This window comes from Pezoporus flaviventris, unplaced genomic scaffold, assembly GCF_033815535.1.
Source record: "Pezoporus flaviventris isolate CSIRO_AGI_PZ_B2104156 unplaced genomic scaffold, CSIRO_AGI_Pfla_v1 ptg000037l, whole genome shotgun sequence".
Taxonomy (NCBI): domain Eukaryota; kingdom Metazoa; phylum Chordata; class Aves; order Psittaciformes; family Psittacidae; genus Pezoporus; species Pezoporus flaviventris.
Window position 1 is genome coordinate 5136193 of NW_026892585.1, and position 17698 is coordinate 5153890.

General features: G+C 51.5%; 1 protein-coding gene across 1 annotated transcript; it reads right to left on the reverse strand.

Annotated features, from left to right (window-relative positions):
- Positions 1–188: 188 nt before the first annotated feature.
- SLC6A20 (solute carrier family 6 member 20) lies at positions 189–15828 on the reverse strand. Its single transcript, XM_061464587.1, has 11 exons — positions 15613–15828; positions 11560–11700; positions 10313–10404; positions 9468–9695; positions 8104–8214; positions 7259–7500; positions 5272–5434; positions 4640–4844; positions 3326–3485; positions 2215–2380; positions 189–1107 (listed from the first exon to the last, which is right to left on the reverse strand). Exons 1-11 carry the CDS (start codon positions 15731–15733, stop codon positions 958–960), a joined length of 1779 nt encoding a protein of 592 aa, XP_061320571.1. The 5' UTR covers positions 15734–15828; the 3' UTR covers positions 189–957.
- Positions 15829–17698: the final 1870 nt, after the last annotated feature.

Sequence of the window (17698 nt, forward strand, 5' to 3'; positions counted from 1 at the left end):
AACCTCTTTAAAGTTCACAGCTATAATTTTACTGGGTTTTTATTACATGAAGCTTACAATTTAAACATGTTGCTTTCTTTATAAAATGGTCACATAGGGAAATGAACCAGGTCTATGGAACAGCTGGATCACTACAGCTCACGATTAGAGTATATCTGGGCATGAACATTGGCAAAGCTAATCCTACTTTTGTTTGGTGGGGCTCGTAAAGCAGCTTTAGCACAGATTTCTTCCAGTGTACTTAAAGTGCATCCCTAGAAAATACGAAGTACAGCACAGCGCACAATTGCATACTGGAATTGGAAGATTACTACTTCTGGAGGTGAGAGAACTGCAGCTCATGAATATGTATGAATATCTATGTGTATATATGTACATAGAAACTGCTTTGCTGGACACAAGTAACAAAGAAGCAGTTTTAGCCACACTTATCTCCAGGACCGTCCTGTTGACTTCTCCCTTGGAGGAGAGGGATTGTCACATTCACATTGCAAGACTTCAGCAGTTGCATCTGTTGATTAAAAACATGTCATTCCAAATGACATGCATGCTTATGAGTGGCTTTCTGGAATAGTAAGGGTCTTTGCTGGTGCAGGAGCATGCTTAGTTGGTTGCTCACGTTTCCCCATAGGCAGTGTTACAACAGAGGGAAAGAACTACCTAACCTTGTATAGTGGGTTGATGTGCTGGTTAATTTGGGCTAGCATTTTGTGAGCTGCTCTCGTGTTTTCCCCTCTCTCACAGAGGCCTTTTTTAAAAGCTTCATCTTGTTACAGAAGAGCTCTTTGTTTTTCCAGACCACCGTGGAACCTCCTAAGAGCACTTTTTGGTCAATATAGCACCCACAGTTCTCAACTCTAGAAATAGCTGCTACAAATAATGGTTGCTGCTGTCTTCCAGAAGTGCCCATCCGCCGGCGATGGGGGTAAAGGTCTTCCCAAATCCAGCTGTGGGCATTCAGGCAGTGGTTGAAACGCTTTCCCTCTTCAGTCTCTTCCTTATAAATGTTACTAGTGCCCCTAGGGGGATGCACATGATGGATGATGCCACCAGCAGCCCGATCATGGCCAGGGCATAGCCTGGGTAGTCCTTTGTCACCAGCTGCCCCTGCAAGGGAGAGAAGCAGAGTTGGATTTGGGGTTATTCTGTCAGTGTCCTGGAGCAGGGTCTGGAGCAAAGCTGTGAGTGTGTATCGAAACAGGACACCCACAGAGACCAGCGCTGCCCTCAGTACTTTTCTTTGTCCAACCCTACAAGCTTAGAATTAACAAAACCAGAGCTGCTGACAGAAATACTGAGGAAAACTTAATTTATCCAAGCTGTGGGAAAGAGGAGATTTGGGCTTAATTGATTTTTCTTAATGAGGTGGCTTGGTCCTAACCTCTGTCAGGTCTCTGTGTTCCTTTCCTGGAGCCTGGGGCTCATGCTGACACCCAGTCACCAGGCCAGGACTACCACAGGTCCCAGGAAGACGGGTCTTAATTTGTGTGTGCTAGGAACATTACCAGAAAAGATTACAAAAACAGTGATTACTTACCCAGTTGTAATTCACTGTGATAAATACACAGCTCAGCATTCATAGAATCACAGACTGGTTTGGGGTGGAAAGGACCTCAGGATCATCCAGTTCCAACCCCCTGCCATGGGCAGGGACACCTTCCGCTAGAGCAGGTTGCTCCAAGCCCCTGTGTCCAGCCTGGCCTTGAGCACTGCCAGGGATGGAGCAGCCACAGCTTCTCTGGGCACCCTGTGCCAGCGCCTCAGCACCCTCACAGGGAAGAACTTGTACTGAAGCGTTTTGTGAAGAAAAATGTGTATGGTAATTATGCAAACAATAATAATTAGTATGAATAATTATTATTTCTTCCAGCAGCAGCTCAGGTCTGTTAAAACACCACTCATTTTGTTCAAAATACTGTACTTTGAAAATAATCTTTCTGTTTATAGTTTTAAGATGGTATTTGGGTCTTCAACATTAACAAAACATTGCTGTTTCAAAGGTACACTTAAGACTCAAGAGGGGAATGACTGCATTTTACACAATCATTGCACTAGGTCACGTTTTCCTTTCCACAACATTAAGGCATGGCCCCGGCTCCAGCTTCCCCCCTTCAGGAGGCAGTTTTGTAGAACAATGTAGTATTAAGGAAGGCTCAGTTCCCTGCAGGAATTAAGGGAAGTTTAAAAACAACCCCTAACCCAAAACTGTTTTACCTGTGTGGCATCCCATGCTTGGTATTGCAGCGTTCCTGTGAGGATATAGTCGGTGAGGTAGAATATAAATAGGCTTATAATTAGCAAAGGGCTGGCAAAAGCCCACATAAGTTTCCAGTACCAGTTGAGTTTGCATCCAATCATGGTGTAAAGATCCTTCTCAAATCTGTGTATAAGGAGAAACCAGCAATAAGCACATGTTGAGAACAGCTGCACATGTTCAGTCCATACCTTGATCTGGGTTACTGCAAAGCCACCTACAGAATTAAATGGGTAAGATGGGAAAGGGGAGGGCAGTTGACCCTAAAAGTAAGGAGCAGAGAGGTATTGTTCTTCAAGTGGGGTCATAGAGTGAGAGTGAAATCAAGTAAGAGAGCAAGGCTTCCAAGAGGATCCTGAACTGAGGAAGAGTAGATACAGGTACAGCAGGAAAAGTCCTGGAGTCCAAGTTCAGGCCATTACTGATGTAAGGAAATGGAGAAAAGCAATGATGCTTCAGTGCTGTGCAGAAGACACCGCTCATCTTGGTGTAGCTGAGTTGTTCTCACCACTGTTCCTCTACTGTCCCTGAGGAAGATGCTGGGGATGGTACCTAAAGCCACATAGGAAGCCTGGATCCACCTCACAGGCGTTGAACTCATCAAGGCTGGAATACCAATGTAGGTGCCAGTCTGCTAGCACCGTACGTGTGCAAACAATGCAAATGCCACAGCATTTCCCTTTAGGTGCCCTGAGCACAAACACCTCTGCTGCTTAAAACCTTCCTGGTGCTGAATCTTGCTTCTACCCACAAGGGCTGCCCTGGGAAATGTGTGGATCTTTGAAAGCAGACCTGCCAGCACTGTGCTCTCACTGAATCACTGTGAAAGGAGGAGCACCTTTGGCAGAAGGTGCTCTTGAGACCAAAGATGAGAGCAGGGAGCCGTATGTATGGCTTGGACACCACACAGCCCTGAACCCAAGGCGCTGGAAGGGGACTGCAGGACAGGGGAGACCCCATCACCTTGCAGATACCACACGCAGCAGAAACATCTCACCCCAGGAGGTGTTTATTCTGTGTTCACTCCCCCAGCTAGCCCACTGTGAGGAAAGGAGAGTTCAAGCTCTTTACCTTCTTATCCCATAGATGTAACACACCGCGATGGTTTCTACCAGCACGATGAGCAGCAGTGAGAGGGTGGCTGCGTAGTCATTGAATATGTCAAACCAGTAATTCCCAGCCTCCATGGTGAAGATGAGGCCAATCACACAGTTAATGAAACACACAGCACCTGCGTGGGGCAAACAGGGACCTTGCTGTTACACCTGGAAAACCAAAGCTCATGGGATTTCTGGTGATTCCTGTTGGGAAGGAGCTTTCTGAGAGGAGAAAGTGATTATTTTTCCCTTTGGAAAGGCCCGTCTCTGTGTGTGTGGCTCTGCTGGTGTGTCCTTAAACTGTTGCTCTTCAGAGCTGCAGTCACAGCACATCACCACAACAGGGTCAAGACAACAGTCTTGGCTACAGCCTTGTCACATGAAGAGTAAGTCCAGAGGAGGCCACGAGGATGCTCAGGGGCTGCAGCACCTCCCCTATGGAGACAGGCTAAGAACACTGGGGCTGTTCAGCCTGGAGAAGAGAAGCTGCGTGGAGACCTCAGAGCAGCTTCCAGTATCTGAAGGGGGCCTATAGGGATGCTGGGGAGGGACTCTTCATTAGGGACTGTAGTGATAGGACAAGGGGTAACGGGTTAAAACTTAAACAGGGGAAGTTTAGACTGGATATAAGGAGGAAATTCTTTCCTGTTAGGGTGGTGAGGCACTGGAATAGGTTGTCCAGGGAGGCTGTGAATGCTCCATCCCTGGCAGTGTTCAAGACCAGGTTGGATGAGGCTTTGGGTGAGATGGTTTAGTGTGAGGTGTCCCTGCCCATGGCAGGGGGGTTGGAACTGTATGATCTAAAGGTCCTTTCCAACCCTAACTATTCTATGATTATTCTATGATTTCCAACCCAAACCAGTCTGGGATTCTATGTACATGAAGCATCTGCTGTTACTGCTGGGCATCCAGCTGAGAGAAGTTTTCAGGTGGGACAACGGATTTCCATGCCTGAATGGGAGTGTTTATCGGTTTTGGCTGAAGGCTGAGGTGGCTCACAGTTGGGGTACTGGAGATGTGACTCTCAGTCACTCAATGCAGTGTCCTGCCCCTTTGGCTGCCACTGGTCAGTAGACATCAGTCTGAGGGAGCTGGGGTGTGCAAACACAGCCATGATTGCCCTGGGCACTGTTCTTTGAGAGCTCCCAAGGGATGGTGCTGTCCAGGCTGGGCAGCATGTTTGGTGTTCCCTGCTCCACCTGATGTCAAAGAGGAGCCCTCAACAGCAGCGGGACAGCAAAGCTGTGCTCTCGCTGGTGGCCTGCACTGTGCCACGGTGGGCGCTCACCTGAGATGACCTCCTTGGGGAAGCGGGTGGCAATGGCCCTGCTGTCGGTGAGCGGTGTGAGGATAGCAGCTGTGTTTCCCAGCATGCTCCCAATGCCCAGCATCAGCAGCATGATAAAGTAGAGCACAGAGTACAGCTGGGGCACCTCCATGTTCTTGATGGCTTCGGAATAGACGATAAACGCCAGCCCCGTCCCTTGGACAGCCTGATGGTGAGAAGGGGACAAGAAGTGAGTTATGGGCAGCTCCTCAGCTCCATAAAGGACATAACAATAGGGACATAAGAGACTGAGCCTGTGCCACAGCAAAATCCACCCATGGTGGTCTTTTGCACAGCAGAGGGAGATGAGATCTGTGCTGGTTTAATCACGATGCATGGAAATGGTGTCGTGTTGCTCTCAGCATCCACCCCAAACCTTCGTGTCCTGCCCTGTCCCTCAGCCAGAGCCAGCAGGACAGCACTGACACCCAGCTCCATGGCTAATGACCCAAGTGAGCCCCTTACTGGGCTGAGCCAGTGCCCCCTTGTCCCATCTGATCCTGAGGTGTGGGAATGAGCCCCTCCGCAGCTCCTAGCCTCACATGGGGCTGCCTGGGCTGGGTGTGAGGACAGGAGCGGGTGACCTGACTCACCGTATCTAGTTCAGCTTCCAGGCTGCAGTTCTTAAGCTGTGCTGATAACTGGGCATATTCCCGCGGGTACGTGGCCATGAGGTAGTCTTTCATCTCACTGAGGTTGTCTGCTGTCAAAGAGCCTTCCTCCAGGTCAAAAGTGTTCATCAGCAGCAGGATCACCCTGGGAAAGATCACGGGAATTTAATCCTGGCTTACGGGCCAAGGGATGAAATTGAGGTGGGTTTTACATCCCCTTCTCCATGAGCCCCATCCCTATGGGATGCTCTGCCAGCCCCAGGGCTCCGGTCTCCCTGGGTGGGAGCATCGTGTTGGCACATGAGTGACTTTGTGTTCATCTCTGCTTCAGAACGAGCAGCTCCTGCATCCATGCTGCTGCTCCCAGGCAGGTATTTTGGGTGCTGATCAGTAGCTCTTCCCCTTTGACCTCACACGAGCTTTTTGGCAGCAAGCAGGGATCAGCAGCTCCATTTCCTCTCTGATCAGCAGATAGATTGAAAGCCATCAAAATAGGAGTAAGAGTGTAATTGCTGCTGTGCTAGGCTGTGAGTGAGAGCTTGCTGCCTCAGGGCTTGACCCTGCAGGCCCTGGGCACCTGCAGAGCGTCACTGCCAAGGAGGCTGGGCTCCTGGCACAGGGCTTAGCCTTAAGGGAAGGATCTGAGCATCTCCATGTTTTATTAATCAGCCCACAGTCCCCACCAGAGCATATACCAGGACCAGGTAAACTGTGCCCAGCAAACCGTGGTGCTTCATCCCCCCGCTCTCTCCTGGACCCCTCTGCTTCCCCAAGAATTCCCATTAGCCTTTGCATAAATCCATGGAGTTGGATGTCTGGGCACCCCCTGACCATTAACTCTAATCACATAACAAAGGCAGGAAGGATCATGCAGGTAACAGGAAGGCCTGGACACTCCCTTAGCATATCAGCTCTTTGGAGGTGGTAAATCATTCCCAACAAAGACATTATACCAGGATGAAAATTTACACTGACTAAAGGCAATCAGCTCACCCTCTATAAACACTGGTGCCAAGAGAGCCCCTTTGAGCTCTTCTGGACTGTGGGACACCTCTTAGAGCCCCTAAACCCTCAAAGTTTATGACATGGGGGCATTATCTGCCTGGGCCATTACTGCTGCTCACTGATCCTCAAACCTTTGCCCCTTGAGAGTGCTGAGAAAGCTGATATGAGTATACTATTAGTAATATAATACTATGGTAATACCAGTAATACTACTTGTCACTGCACCCAAGGGCACTCTTTAACATCTATACATCTGTATATCCACACATCTCCATCTGTATTGTGTTAGTTTAGATACTTAAGCGTAAGTGCATGTACGTTAGCTTCAATACTCAAGTGTTTTAGAAACCTTGTGATTCATTTTAACAACACAGACTTCTATTAAATTGAATTTGTCATCCCTTAGACGTAAACCATTGGCCAAGTCTGATACCAAGTCTAAATCCAGCCAAGGCAAGGGGGCTCGTCTGAACCTTGTGACTCAACAGGAAGGTCTCCCTTATTCCTTTGTACCTTCAGTTTCTATACACATTACTTCAATTCCACTCTGTGTAAATCACTTTAATCCTGTATAAACCATTACCAATCCAGACATGATCTCATCTTGTGTGTAACGGAGTGGACCTTGCCATTGAGTTCTGTTGAATCACACACTTAGAAATTTCCATTAAGATCACCTCTGTTGCTGTCTCTGACAGTGATTCCTTTAGCCATCCTGCACACTCAGTTCCACAACACAAACTCACCTTCTTGACCTGCTGCAACCGGGTGTCAAAAGTCAGGCTGCCTCTGAGCTTTCATCTCAGCCTCCATCACTTTAACTAGCACCATTAGCTTTATTAGAGCAGTATCGGGTGCTCTCGGGGCAGCGCTGGCAGCGCTCCACGCTGTTATTTATTTACCTCCCCTCTCCCCTTCCGCTTGCCCAGCTGGGGTGGAAAACAAGCGGAGTGCCAGGACTTACTTGTTCAGGCAGCTCTCGTAGTTGAAGGTTGCCTTGAAGCCGTAGATGGAGAAGGTGACGATGCTGGCGAAGATGGAGGTGGCGCTGTTGATGAGCGAGACGATGATGGCGTGCCGCTCGCAGTTGTTGCTGGGCTCGTTGTAGCTGGCGAAGGCGATGAGGCTGCCGAAGCCCAGCCCCAGAGAGAAGAAGATCTGCGTGGCAGCACTGATCCATGCCTTGGGGTTCGACAGCTGCTCCAGCTGCAAAGGCAGATGTGCGGAGCAGGAGTGTGGGGCTGCACACGGATGCCCGGCACTGCTCCTTCCAGCCTTCAGGGGTAGGGATGGGCCCCTTCGTGTACCTGTTTTAGCTCAGAGGTGGGATTTGGGGTGGAGGGTTACTGCTCAGTCTGACAGTAATCCACTACAGATTATAGAATCATACAATCATAGAGTGGTTTGGGTTGGAAAGGATCTTAAGATCATCCAGTTCAAACCCGCTGCCATGGGTTGGAACCTCACCCTAGACCATGTCACCCAAAGCTCTATCCATCGTGGCCTTGAACACTGCCAGGGATGGGGCATTTCCCACTTCTTTGGAAAGGTGCCTCAGCACCCTCACGGGGTAGAACTTCTGCCTTATGTTGATGGGCAGATCTTTTGGGGCAGGAAAAAGCAAGCAGCTTATGGGCACTGTGTCAGAACAGCCTTCAGCCATTCCCATTCGGGGTTTCCAGCTGCCTGACCTAAGCTACTGCTGCAAACATTTGATCCAAGCACAAGCAGCAGCACCACCTTTTAAAAACCCTACAAGTTTGGTAACAAATAGCATTTCCTGACCAGTTCAGTACAGATTTTGCGTACCTTTGGTGTGAACATGTAGACGAGCCCGTTCACAGCTCCATGAAGAGTTAATCCTCGGATGAGGTATATGATGAGAACACAGTATGGCAAGGAGGCTGTTACATAGACAACCTGGGGGAAGGAGGAGAAACACCTTGGTCTTAAGAATACATAAAACAGAGCTCATCTGCTATGGTCAGTCTCAGACCTCCTAGAAGGTCAGAATCAAACTCGAATGAAACTCTTTTAACTCAGATGTGAAAAAAACTCTTAACTTCATGTAACCCAGATGGGGGTGGAATTAAATCCTTCCGTTGACTTCCATGAGCTTTTGGTCACCCCCTGGAGTTGAATTTAAGTGTTCAATTTCCATGTTGGAAAAAGCCACTTGCAAAACAAAAAAGGGAGAATCCCATCGCCTTCTCTTTGCTGGGATGTGCCCCAAGGGCTCACCCAAAACCATACATAAAACCTACCTAAACCCCATTAAAACTTACTGCCCAAACCCACTGCTGCTCCTGCAGGAGGGAGGCAGGGGTAGCCCCTGCCTTCGTGCTGCTGTTTCAATGCTCCTTGGCTGTTTCTCTCTTTCTTGCCCCAGGGCTGCAGCAGGTTTCAGAGGTTGCTCCGAGTTTACAGGCTCCTGGTTCCTGTGCTTGCCTAAGACGATTTGGGGATTACAGCCCTCAGCTCGCTGCTTAGTGCAGGCTCAGCCAGGACATTGCTTCCTCCCCCCCTTCCTCAGAACCTCTGCTGTGAATAAAAAGTGAATGGTAGATGTCTTCTTCTTGTTGCAGACTGAGCAGGAGACGTCTCCTGCCACTGCCGCAGCACTGCTGTGCTGGGTGGCTTTCTGCAGGGCCAGCAGCTCGGTGGCTGGGTTTGGAGCAGGGGTGGCTGCATTCAAAGGACTTTTCTGGGTTATTTTTATCAACATCACTCAGTGTTTTGGTTGAACCTTCTTCAGTTGCAACTTAACAGAGCGGCAGAGGCAGTGGGGCTGGGGGAGATGCCATAACGCTGGGTAACAGCCACTCATTTATCCTCCCCATGTCATAGAATCACAGGCTGGTTTGGGGTGGAAGGGACCTTAAAGCTCCTCCAGTTCCAACCCCCTGCCATGGGCAGGGACACCTCACACCAGACCAGGTTGCTCCAAGCCCCTGTGTCCAACCTGGCCTTGAACACTGCCAGGGATGGGGCAGCCACAGCTTCTCTGGGCACCCTGTGCCAGCGCCTCAGCACCCTCACAGGGAAGAACTTCTGCCTTAGATCTAACCTGACCTTCCCCTGTTTCAGTTTGAACCCATCACCTCTTGTCCTATCGCTACAGTCCCTGATGCAGAGTCCCTGTGGGGCTCGGCCGGGCTGTGCCCAGCTCTCACCTTGCCGGTGGATGCGGTGCCACGGAGGATGCAGAGGTAGACCACGAGCCAGGCCAGCGTCAGGCAGAGCGCCTGCTCCCACTGCACGCTGCCGCTGGCCTCCAGCGATGGGGAGATGTTCAGGGTCTGCCGGTACCAGAAGTACTGGGTGGGCGACGTCTTCTCGCACTCCTCCTCGTAGCCGGTGCGGTTGCGGTTCAGGGGGCAGGTAGCCCATGGCAGGGGGTCCTGGGAGGGAGGGACAGGGAGGAAGAGCTCCTGCTGTCAGCACACAGGGAGAACCGGGGTGCCAATGGGGGTGAAAGTGAAGGGGGCTTCCTGCCCAGGGCTTGCTCGTGTCCACATTGTGCTGCCTGGGGCTGCGGGTGGGACCTCTCTCTACAAGGGAGACATTGAGGTGCTGCAGCCTCTGCTCCCAAGGCCTGCCATGACCCTCTTCCCTGGTGATGATGGCCTCCTCCCTCAGGACTGAGCCTTTCTGATGCTCTAACACCGGAGTGACTCTCCCCCAGGGCCAACCGTCTTCCCTGCCTTCAGACAGACCCATCCCATGGTGCTGGACGCCATGGCCACCAAGGCACATGCAAGCAAGCCATTATGGGACTGCCCCTGACCTGCGTTTCATGGTGAGGAGAAGACACCCCAATGCCCCCAGGGAGCCCCTGGAAGGGGACACCATGGCCTCACTTTTCCCTCCAGAGAAGCCCTGGGAGGGTTTCTGAAGCTTTTAGGCCCCCCATTCCCAGCTGACAAAGATGCCATGCAACAGCCAGCACCAATGCAAAGCCACCATGACCCTCTGTGGCCATGGCAAGGCCAAGCCCTGCTGCCAGGAGCCCACTCACCTGGAAGGAGTGGAAGAGGTACCAGAAGGCCCAGGCATTTATCACATTGTAGTACATGGAGAGGAAGAAGGAGACGACAACGCTGGCAACACCTGCGGGCACAGAGGAAGGCGCTTGGTCAATGGCAACACCCCCAAACAGGTTGTGGGGCCAGGGCCCCATAACAGTGGCCATGGGGGGGATTTCCTGTGTACGGGGCAGGCCCCCACTGCTGCAGCTACCTCCTGCTCCCCTCAGAACCAACCTGCCCTGGATTTTACCCTTCAGCCCCGCTGGGGTGAATATTGAATATAGCCTTAAAAATGTGCATTGAAGCCAATTAATGATAGTTTGGGTTATCAGGGTAATTTAATAACATCATAACGTAGCTAAAAGTGGGCTACGGGGGAGACATTGAGGTGCTGGAGTGGGGCCAGAGAAGGGCAACGGAGCTGGTGCAGGGCCTGGAGCACAAGTGTGATGGGGAACGGCTGAGGGACCTGGGGGGTTCAGTGTGGAGAAGAGAAGGCTCAGGGGGGACCTGATCACTCCTTACAACTGCCTGAGAGGAGGTTGTAGTGAGGTGGGGTCGGTCTCTGCTCCCAAGGAACAAGGGACAGGACAAGAGGAAACGGCCTCAAGCTGCACCAGGGCAGGTTTAGATGGAGCTGAGGAACAATTCCTTCCCCAGAGGGTGCTCAGGCATTGGACCAGGCTGCCCAGGGCAGGGCTGCAGTCACCGTCCCTGCAAGTGTTCACACAGCGTGGAGACGAGGCCTCAGTGCCATGGGTTAGTGGTGGCCTTGGAGTGCTGGGAACGGTTGGACTGGGTGAGCTTGAAGGGCTTTTCCAACCTGGTTGACTCCACCATCAGTAAGTGACAGGCAAAGGCAGGAAATCAAGGTACAGTTTGTTCATGCAGTGTGGAGCTTATTGGGAAGATGCTCCTGGGGTCAAAGCCCAGTGCAGGCAGCCCCAGGGGCTGGTTTCAGTGCTGGCCTTCACACGGTGACTGAGGGCAGGGGGAGTCACACCTCCGAGTGCAGGGACCCTGCACAGTGGTTTGGGGTCTGGCCCCAGTGCCCCACAAGGGACAGGGGAAACGTGTTGCAGGAGGTGTGTGGAGAAACGCTTTGCTCAGCCTGGGGATACCCAGTGAAACCCCAGCTCCCGCCTGGTTTCTCTCTGCAAGGTAAAGCTCTCCTCCACCCAAACCCCACCCGCGTGCCCCATGCATTGACAGCTCAAGATGAAAACCGAGCACGTACCGACACCGCAGAGGTAGGGGCTTATGATTTTCCAGGCACCGATGCTGCCCTGCCGCATGCGCTGCCCCACAGCCAGCTCCAAGTAGAGCAGCGGCATCCCCTCGGCGATCAGCATGATGAAATAGGGGATCAGGAAACCTCCTGCAGGGAAAACCCAAGAGATGGCACTGAGGAGATGGGCAGCAAAATAACACCATCACCACTGGTGGTCACATCACATCGGTAAGAGCTGGCTGGGAACGGGTCCTGCCCCGCACCCTGTGTATGGAGGGAATGGCTCAGCCCAGCTCGACCCCATCTCACCAGTGGGGTCCCACAGCCGGTGGGCACTGGGCATGGGGAATGTGCCACGGCCCTTGGCAGAGCTGGGGTTTCTGCTGTTAAAGTGTGCGTGGCAGCGCTGCCCCGATGCTTTGCTTTGAGCAATGCTGGGGGCTGGGGCTGTTAAAGGGTAACTGACTGCGGCCGGCCCTTGTGAAAGACAGGGGCAGAAAGAGGCCGAGGGAAAGATTTACTTTGTGCTTGGCCAAAGCACTCAATGGAAAAGTAAGAGCGAGGCACGTGTGGAATGGAGAGGTTTGAGTAACCGCTGATGTCTGTCCTGGCTTAAAAACACCCCAAAACCGACCCAAACGAACCCAAAACACCCCCACCCCTTCCCCATACTGAGCCTGTGAAGGCTTTCCCCCAAAGGTCCTGCCTGCACACAGCCTTCTCCCACCCTGTGCCTGCTCATCCCTGCACAGAGAGCCACAGGGATGCTCCTGTGGAAGGGAAGCAGCGGGAACGGGCAGACTGGTGGTGAGGGAGCGGGAAGGACCTTCCCTCGTGGCCATCAGGATGCGCTTTAGCTGGCAAAGAAAAGAAACCCTTGTCCTGGACTCGGGGCTCCCTTCAGCACGTGCTGCTGACTGAGGCGAACCTGGGATTGTCACGGAGCCTTTCCTGTTCCCCTGCTTGCAGCCAGCCAGAGATATTGACGTAAACATCTCTTATTTAGGGTTTAATCTGCGGCATTAACATTCCTGGCCACGGGCTCTGTGCAGCGCCGGCAGTGACTGGGGCGAGGAACTGGGAATAAACACTGGGCAATAATCCTGTTTATTCTGGGAATTAACTTCCCCCCTCCTGGCTCCCCGTTATTAACAACCCCTTTGTTACTCGGTTAGGTAACTTCCTGTGCCGCAAGGGAGCTCTCGGGGGGTTAAGAGCTCGCACAACCCCTCTGTCCTGGCCGGCAGCGAGCTGCCCTGGCAGCCACCAAAGGGAGTCTTGCCGTGTACCATGGGGGGGGGTCAGAGTTAGGCCCTCCCAGCAGTGCTGCCACATGTACAGAGTTGGCTTTGCCACCTCGCAAGGAGAAGTGCCTTCAGGCTTGTTCTTCACCCCAGCATCCCCCTGCATCGAGGAGGGCTCAGGATGAAGCCCCTGCCCTTTGCTCTGCATCCTCTTTGCATGCAGATATGGAATCCCAGACTGGTTTGGGTTGGAAGGGACCTTAAGATCATCCAGTTCCAACCCCCTGCCATGGGCAGGCACACCTTCCACTAGACCAGGTTGCTCCAAGCCCCGTCCAACCTGGCTTTGAACACTGCCAGGGATGGAGCAGCCACAGCTTCTCTGGGCACCCTGTGCCAGCGCCTCAGCACCCTCACGGGGAAGAATTCATTCCTGATGTCTATTCTAATGGTTAGAGTTGGAAGGGACCTTACAGTTCATCTAGTTCCAAGCCCCCCATCTTCTTCCTGTTACTTTTCCTAAAGGGTAGAACCAAATGCCTCATGTAAGTGCCTCAGGACAGCCATATGGACCATCTCTTTATCTGCTGTGACCTCCCTGTTCACTTACACCCAGCGTTGCTCCCTATGGTACCAGCCACCTGAAAAACCAGCCCCCAGGCCAGCCCCCTGCAGCTGGCACATGTGGAGTGTGCCCCAGGCCTGGTCAAGGCACTGGGCTTGGCCAGAGGTAGCTTTGCCTCTGCTCAGCATCCTGCCTGATGCCCAGGGGCTTCCTCGCTGAGCACTGCTGAGCACCCACCATGCTGCAAACCTATCCCATTCCAGCCTGGCCCAGCCTGCTCCTGGACAGACTTCACTGCACCTATGAGGTCTGAACCCCCTGCTCTGCTCAAGTCAAGCTCTCTGGAGGGCAGCAGTGAGGAAGAGGTAACGTGCCAGTGAACAGAAAGGCAGGAGGTTGTAAGGTCTGCAAATACCCTGTTTGGGTATCAGCAGTCATAAGGGGCTTATTGCTCTGCTGGGCAGGACAAGGACTGGCTCTGTGCTTTTCCACAAGGAAGATGCCAAACAAGCAGTTGCTGGCATCCCCGCTAAGCCCAGTGCCAGCTTTTGAGCTCCTGAAATGATGTTTTGTCCTCATGCTTGGAACCCTTTGCAGTGAAAAACAAGAAAAGCAAAGCCTGCTGTCTGTCAGGAGCTTCGGCTTCACGGGAGGGAGAGCTGCTCTCCCCTGGGAATCTAACCAGGGAGGATAAAATAGAGGAGGAGCTATCCCTATAAAAAGACGCTGTTCAGAAACCCCTTGGGTTAGTTTACCCTTTTCTTTCCCCGGGTTAATCAAGTGGCCCAGTTTTGGTTACATCACAGACTTTTCACCACTGCTGATGGCCACTAAGCCTAAACCATGCAAAGCCTGCCAGTGCCTGAGTTTTGCTGTCCCTCAGCAGGTCTGCCATGGTGAACCCATGCTGCTGGTGAACCCGTCACCTGCAGTTTGGCTGTGTACAGAAACACTTGCATTTTAAGCTTTGTGGTGGGGTTCACTGTGAGACGTGAAGTCTTCACCCTCAAAAGCCTCTATGTAGAGGAATAACACGCCTGGAATTGCATCATGGCTATCATTTCTGCTCTCTGAACCATCTAAGAAGGGTTCACCCACTGTAGCATCTAGCTTCTACTGTAACCTCACCCACTGTTAACCTGGCTTTTCCTGACCAGATCCCACAGAACAGCTCTGATGCAGTCCCAGTGCTGGCTTTTCCAAACCCAGCATGACCCAACCCCTACTACCACATGTGCATTCAGAAGGAAGCTACAAGCCAACAAAACAAGCCCAAAGCACTTAAACAACTCAGCGTGCTCCCTCCTGGAAGGAAGAAAAGGCAGAAGCGGACCAAAAGCAAACGAGCAGATGCTCATCATGTCACTTAACGCACGACTGAGATGGGTCCGACACTGTGGCAACAGATGCAATGTGAGAAGCAGTAGATAACTGGGCTGTCTCATAAAGGGAGGCTCTTTATGAGGCTCCTTCAAAACATGAGTATGAAGCAGTGGTAGCTGTGTGCTAGAAGAGGTTATTAGCGTTGGTGTTTAGTTAATCTAATTAACTGACTTTTGGTTTCTAAGGAAGGACATCTCTGGCTGCTGTATGATACAGACATCATCTCTCTTCCATTTGGATCTAGGAGAAAGATAAACATCCAAAGAGCTTTCCTTTTGGAGCCCCAACAAAATTATCCTTTGTTTTCCATGCTTCCCAGGAGCCATTAGCCGTGGAACTCCTGTTGATTAAGGAGTTTCAGCCAAGTTCAAGGCAGATTTGCAGCCAAGTTATCGCCTCCTGAATGAAGGCTTTGTATAAGACAACACAGTCATGACAGAATCAAAATGATAAACCCGTTCCTTAAGTTAAATCACTATAAGCATCTCCCCTTCCCAATATGTTCCAAGTGCCCACACGTGAAGTACAAGGGACTGAACTAGTTTCTGATGCCTTCAGGGGGGTTCAATGGGGCAAGAAAGTATGAAATCAATACCATGTGGTCCCACATCTCTCATTCTACCTAGAAAACACAGGCCTTCCCGCTTCATTGCACTTCTAGGAAACGAGTGTTGCTGTGTTGGGCTGGATCTCTTACGCTAGATAATAGCTAAAACAAAGCAGCAATAGAAGAGATTGCACACCAGTAAAAAGCCTGACCTCCTCCTCTGCCAAGTGGATAGGATGTTAGCACAGACAGCATCCATTGGGATTTAAAGCTTGCCACACTCTGTCTGAAGGGAAGCAAGAAGCATAAACCACACTCACCTCCTCCGTACATCTGACATAAGTATGGAAACCTCCACACGTTTCCCAGCCCCACAGCGTAGGAAATGCAGGCAAAAACAAACTGCAGGGGATTGTCCCATAGCGGCCGGGATTTCTCCATTGCCTGCTTGCAGGCAGAGGTTCCAGCCGAGCCTTCCTGCCTTCACTCCTCCAGGTACTCTGCCAGCCCTGCCTCAGACTCCACGCCAGCCCGGCTTGGAGGGGAGGGAAAGGCGGAGGAGCTCTGCTTGCCAATTCCTATCAAGCTTTTTAATTACTAATCTTATTAACAGGCACATACTGAAGTAGGAATGCTGGTAAATAGATTATAGACACACAGAGGGCTATAAAATTGGTACTTTGGGTGAATAGCTGCTTGGGTTTTGACTGGTGTTTCGGGAAGGATGTGAGCCCAGGGATTTTGATCAACTCACACACCGACTTGACACTGGGAAGCAATAACACTGGGGCTGCAGCCTGCTTGTGGACATGGGACATTGCTCCCCCACAGAGGGGCATTCACATGTGTGAGGCACCAGCCTGGTCTTGATAGCACAGGGAAGGGGTTCCCACACCTTTAGGACTGGACTTCATGGCTGTCAGAGCTGCCTTTCATTCCCGGTGCCCCTTATCCTGAACAGGTCCTTGGGCATCCCATTGCCTGCGCTCTGATGCTCACCCCAACCAGCCCAGCACACTCCCCAGTTCCAAAAGTGGCCATGAGGCAGTTCCTATCATCAGCAGTGCATGTCCCCAGCCTGCTGCAGCCTTGAGAACAACACTCAAGTTTGATCCCTTGGGAATATCACCGTCCCTCTACATGCTCTGTGTGTGTGAGAGTTCATGAAACAGCCCCGTCTCTTTTCACTCACCTTCATGCTCAAACCCCACTAGCTGCAGATGGACTTTTCTGTGGGGTTGCTCTTTTAAAACACTTTCAAGCAGGAAGGACCCAATACATACAAAGGCCGCTGGGAAAAGGTGTCTGTGGCCCGTTGCGGAGACGGAAGGACCTCAGAGGCCTTTGGGTCACCTGAACGCACACTGAGGTGCCAGGTCTAAACATGAACCTTGCGTGCTTGGGTCCTTGCCAAGGTACACTTTGAGCTCAGACACTTCCCACAGGTCTCCCAGTGAAGGAGGCTGCTGGCAGCACCTGTAGGAATAAAAAGGGGCTGAACAAGTCCAAGGACTCAGCTTCTTTCCTCGGTCTAAACGTATTGGTTTAGTCTCAGGCCAGGACCGGGCACCTTTCAGGTGCCAAATAAGACTCACTCAGCTTCTGTCAGCCTCACTCCTCCAGCGCCAGGAACTTGCTCCATGTGTGTTGCTCCAGTATCCCACAGACACTGGCAGAGCTGAGGCATCCGGCTGCAGGTGCAAATCCCTGCTGTGGGGCATTTGGACACAAGCCCAAGCTGCTGAGGATGTCGTGCAGGTTGTTGAGACCAGCAGAACCCCGCTGGGGGACTTGGTGACCACCTGCAATAACAGTCACAACGTGGGATGCCACCTTTCTGCACGCTAGGAGAAGGGACTATGAGAGGTTCATGCATCTCCCATAACTGAATCCATTCTCCATAAGTGAGCAGTGTGTCTTAACACTGCTAGAAATGGATGAAAACATCAGGGTTTGCCAAACCCTTCCAGATCACTGTTGTGAGGGCACTTATGACAACATCCTAACAGTTGTTGTCTTGCCTGCAGAACTGCAACATGCCAGCTAAGGGCTAGCTGGAAATGTCTCATAGGTAACCCCAAATTCTGCTGGAAGGAAAAACCCAAGCTATTTTTAGACCCATGAGCTGTACAACTGAAAGACACCCACTGAAAAGCTACAGATGTGTCAGCTGTCCCACACCAACAAAACTACTGCAAATGATTAAGAACTTAAATGCCCAGCACTGCTTGTGGGATTTATTACAAATGATGCTTATAAATAACCGAGCATTTAGCAACTCGCAGGCAGGACAGCCTTAAAAATAGCACACCACTAGCCCTGGGGATGCTTCTGTGTGTATAGATTACTGCCACTGATGAGCATAATCAAGTTAAACATTTCCTTGGCTCTGTACCTCCTTCCCAT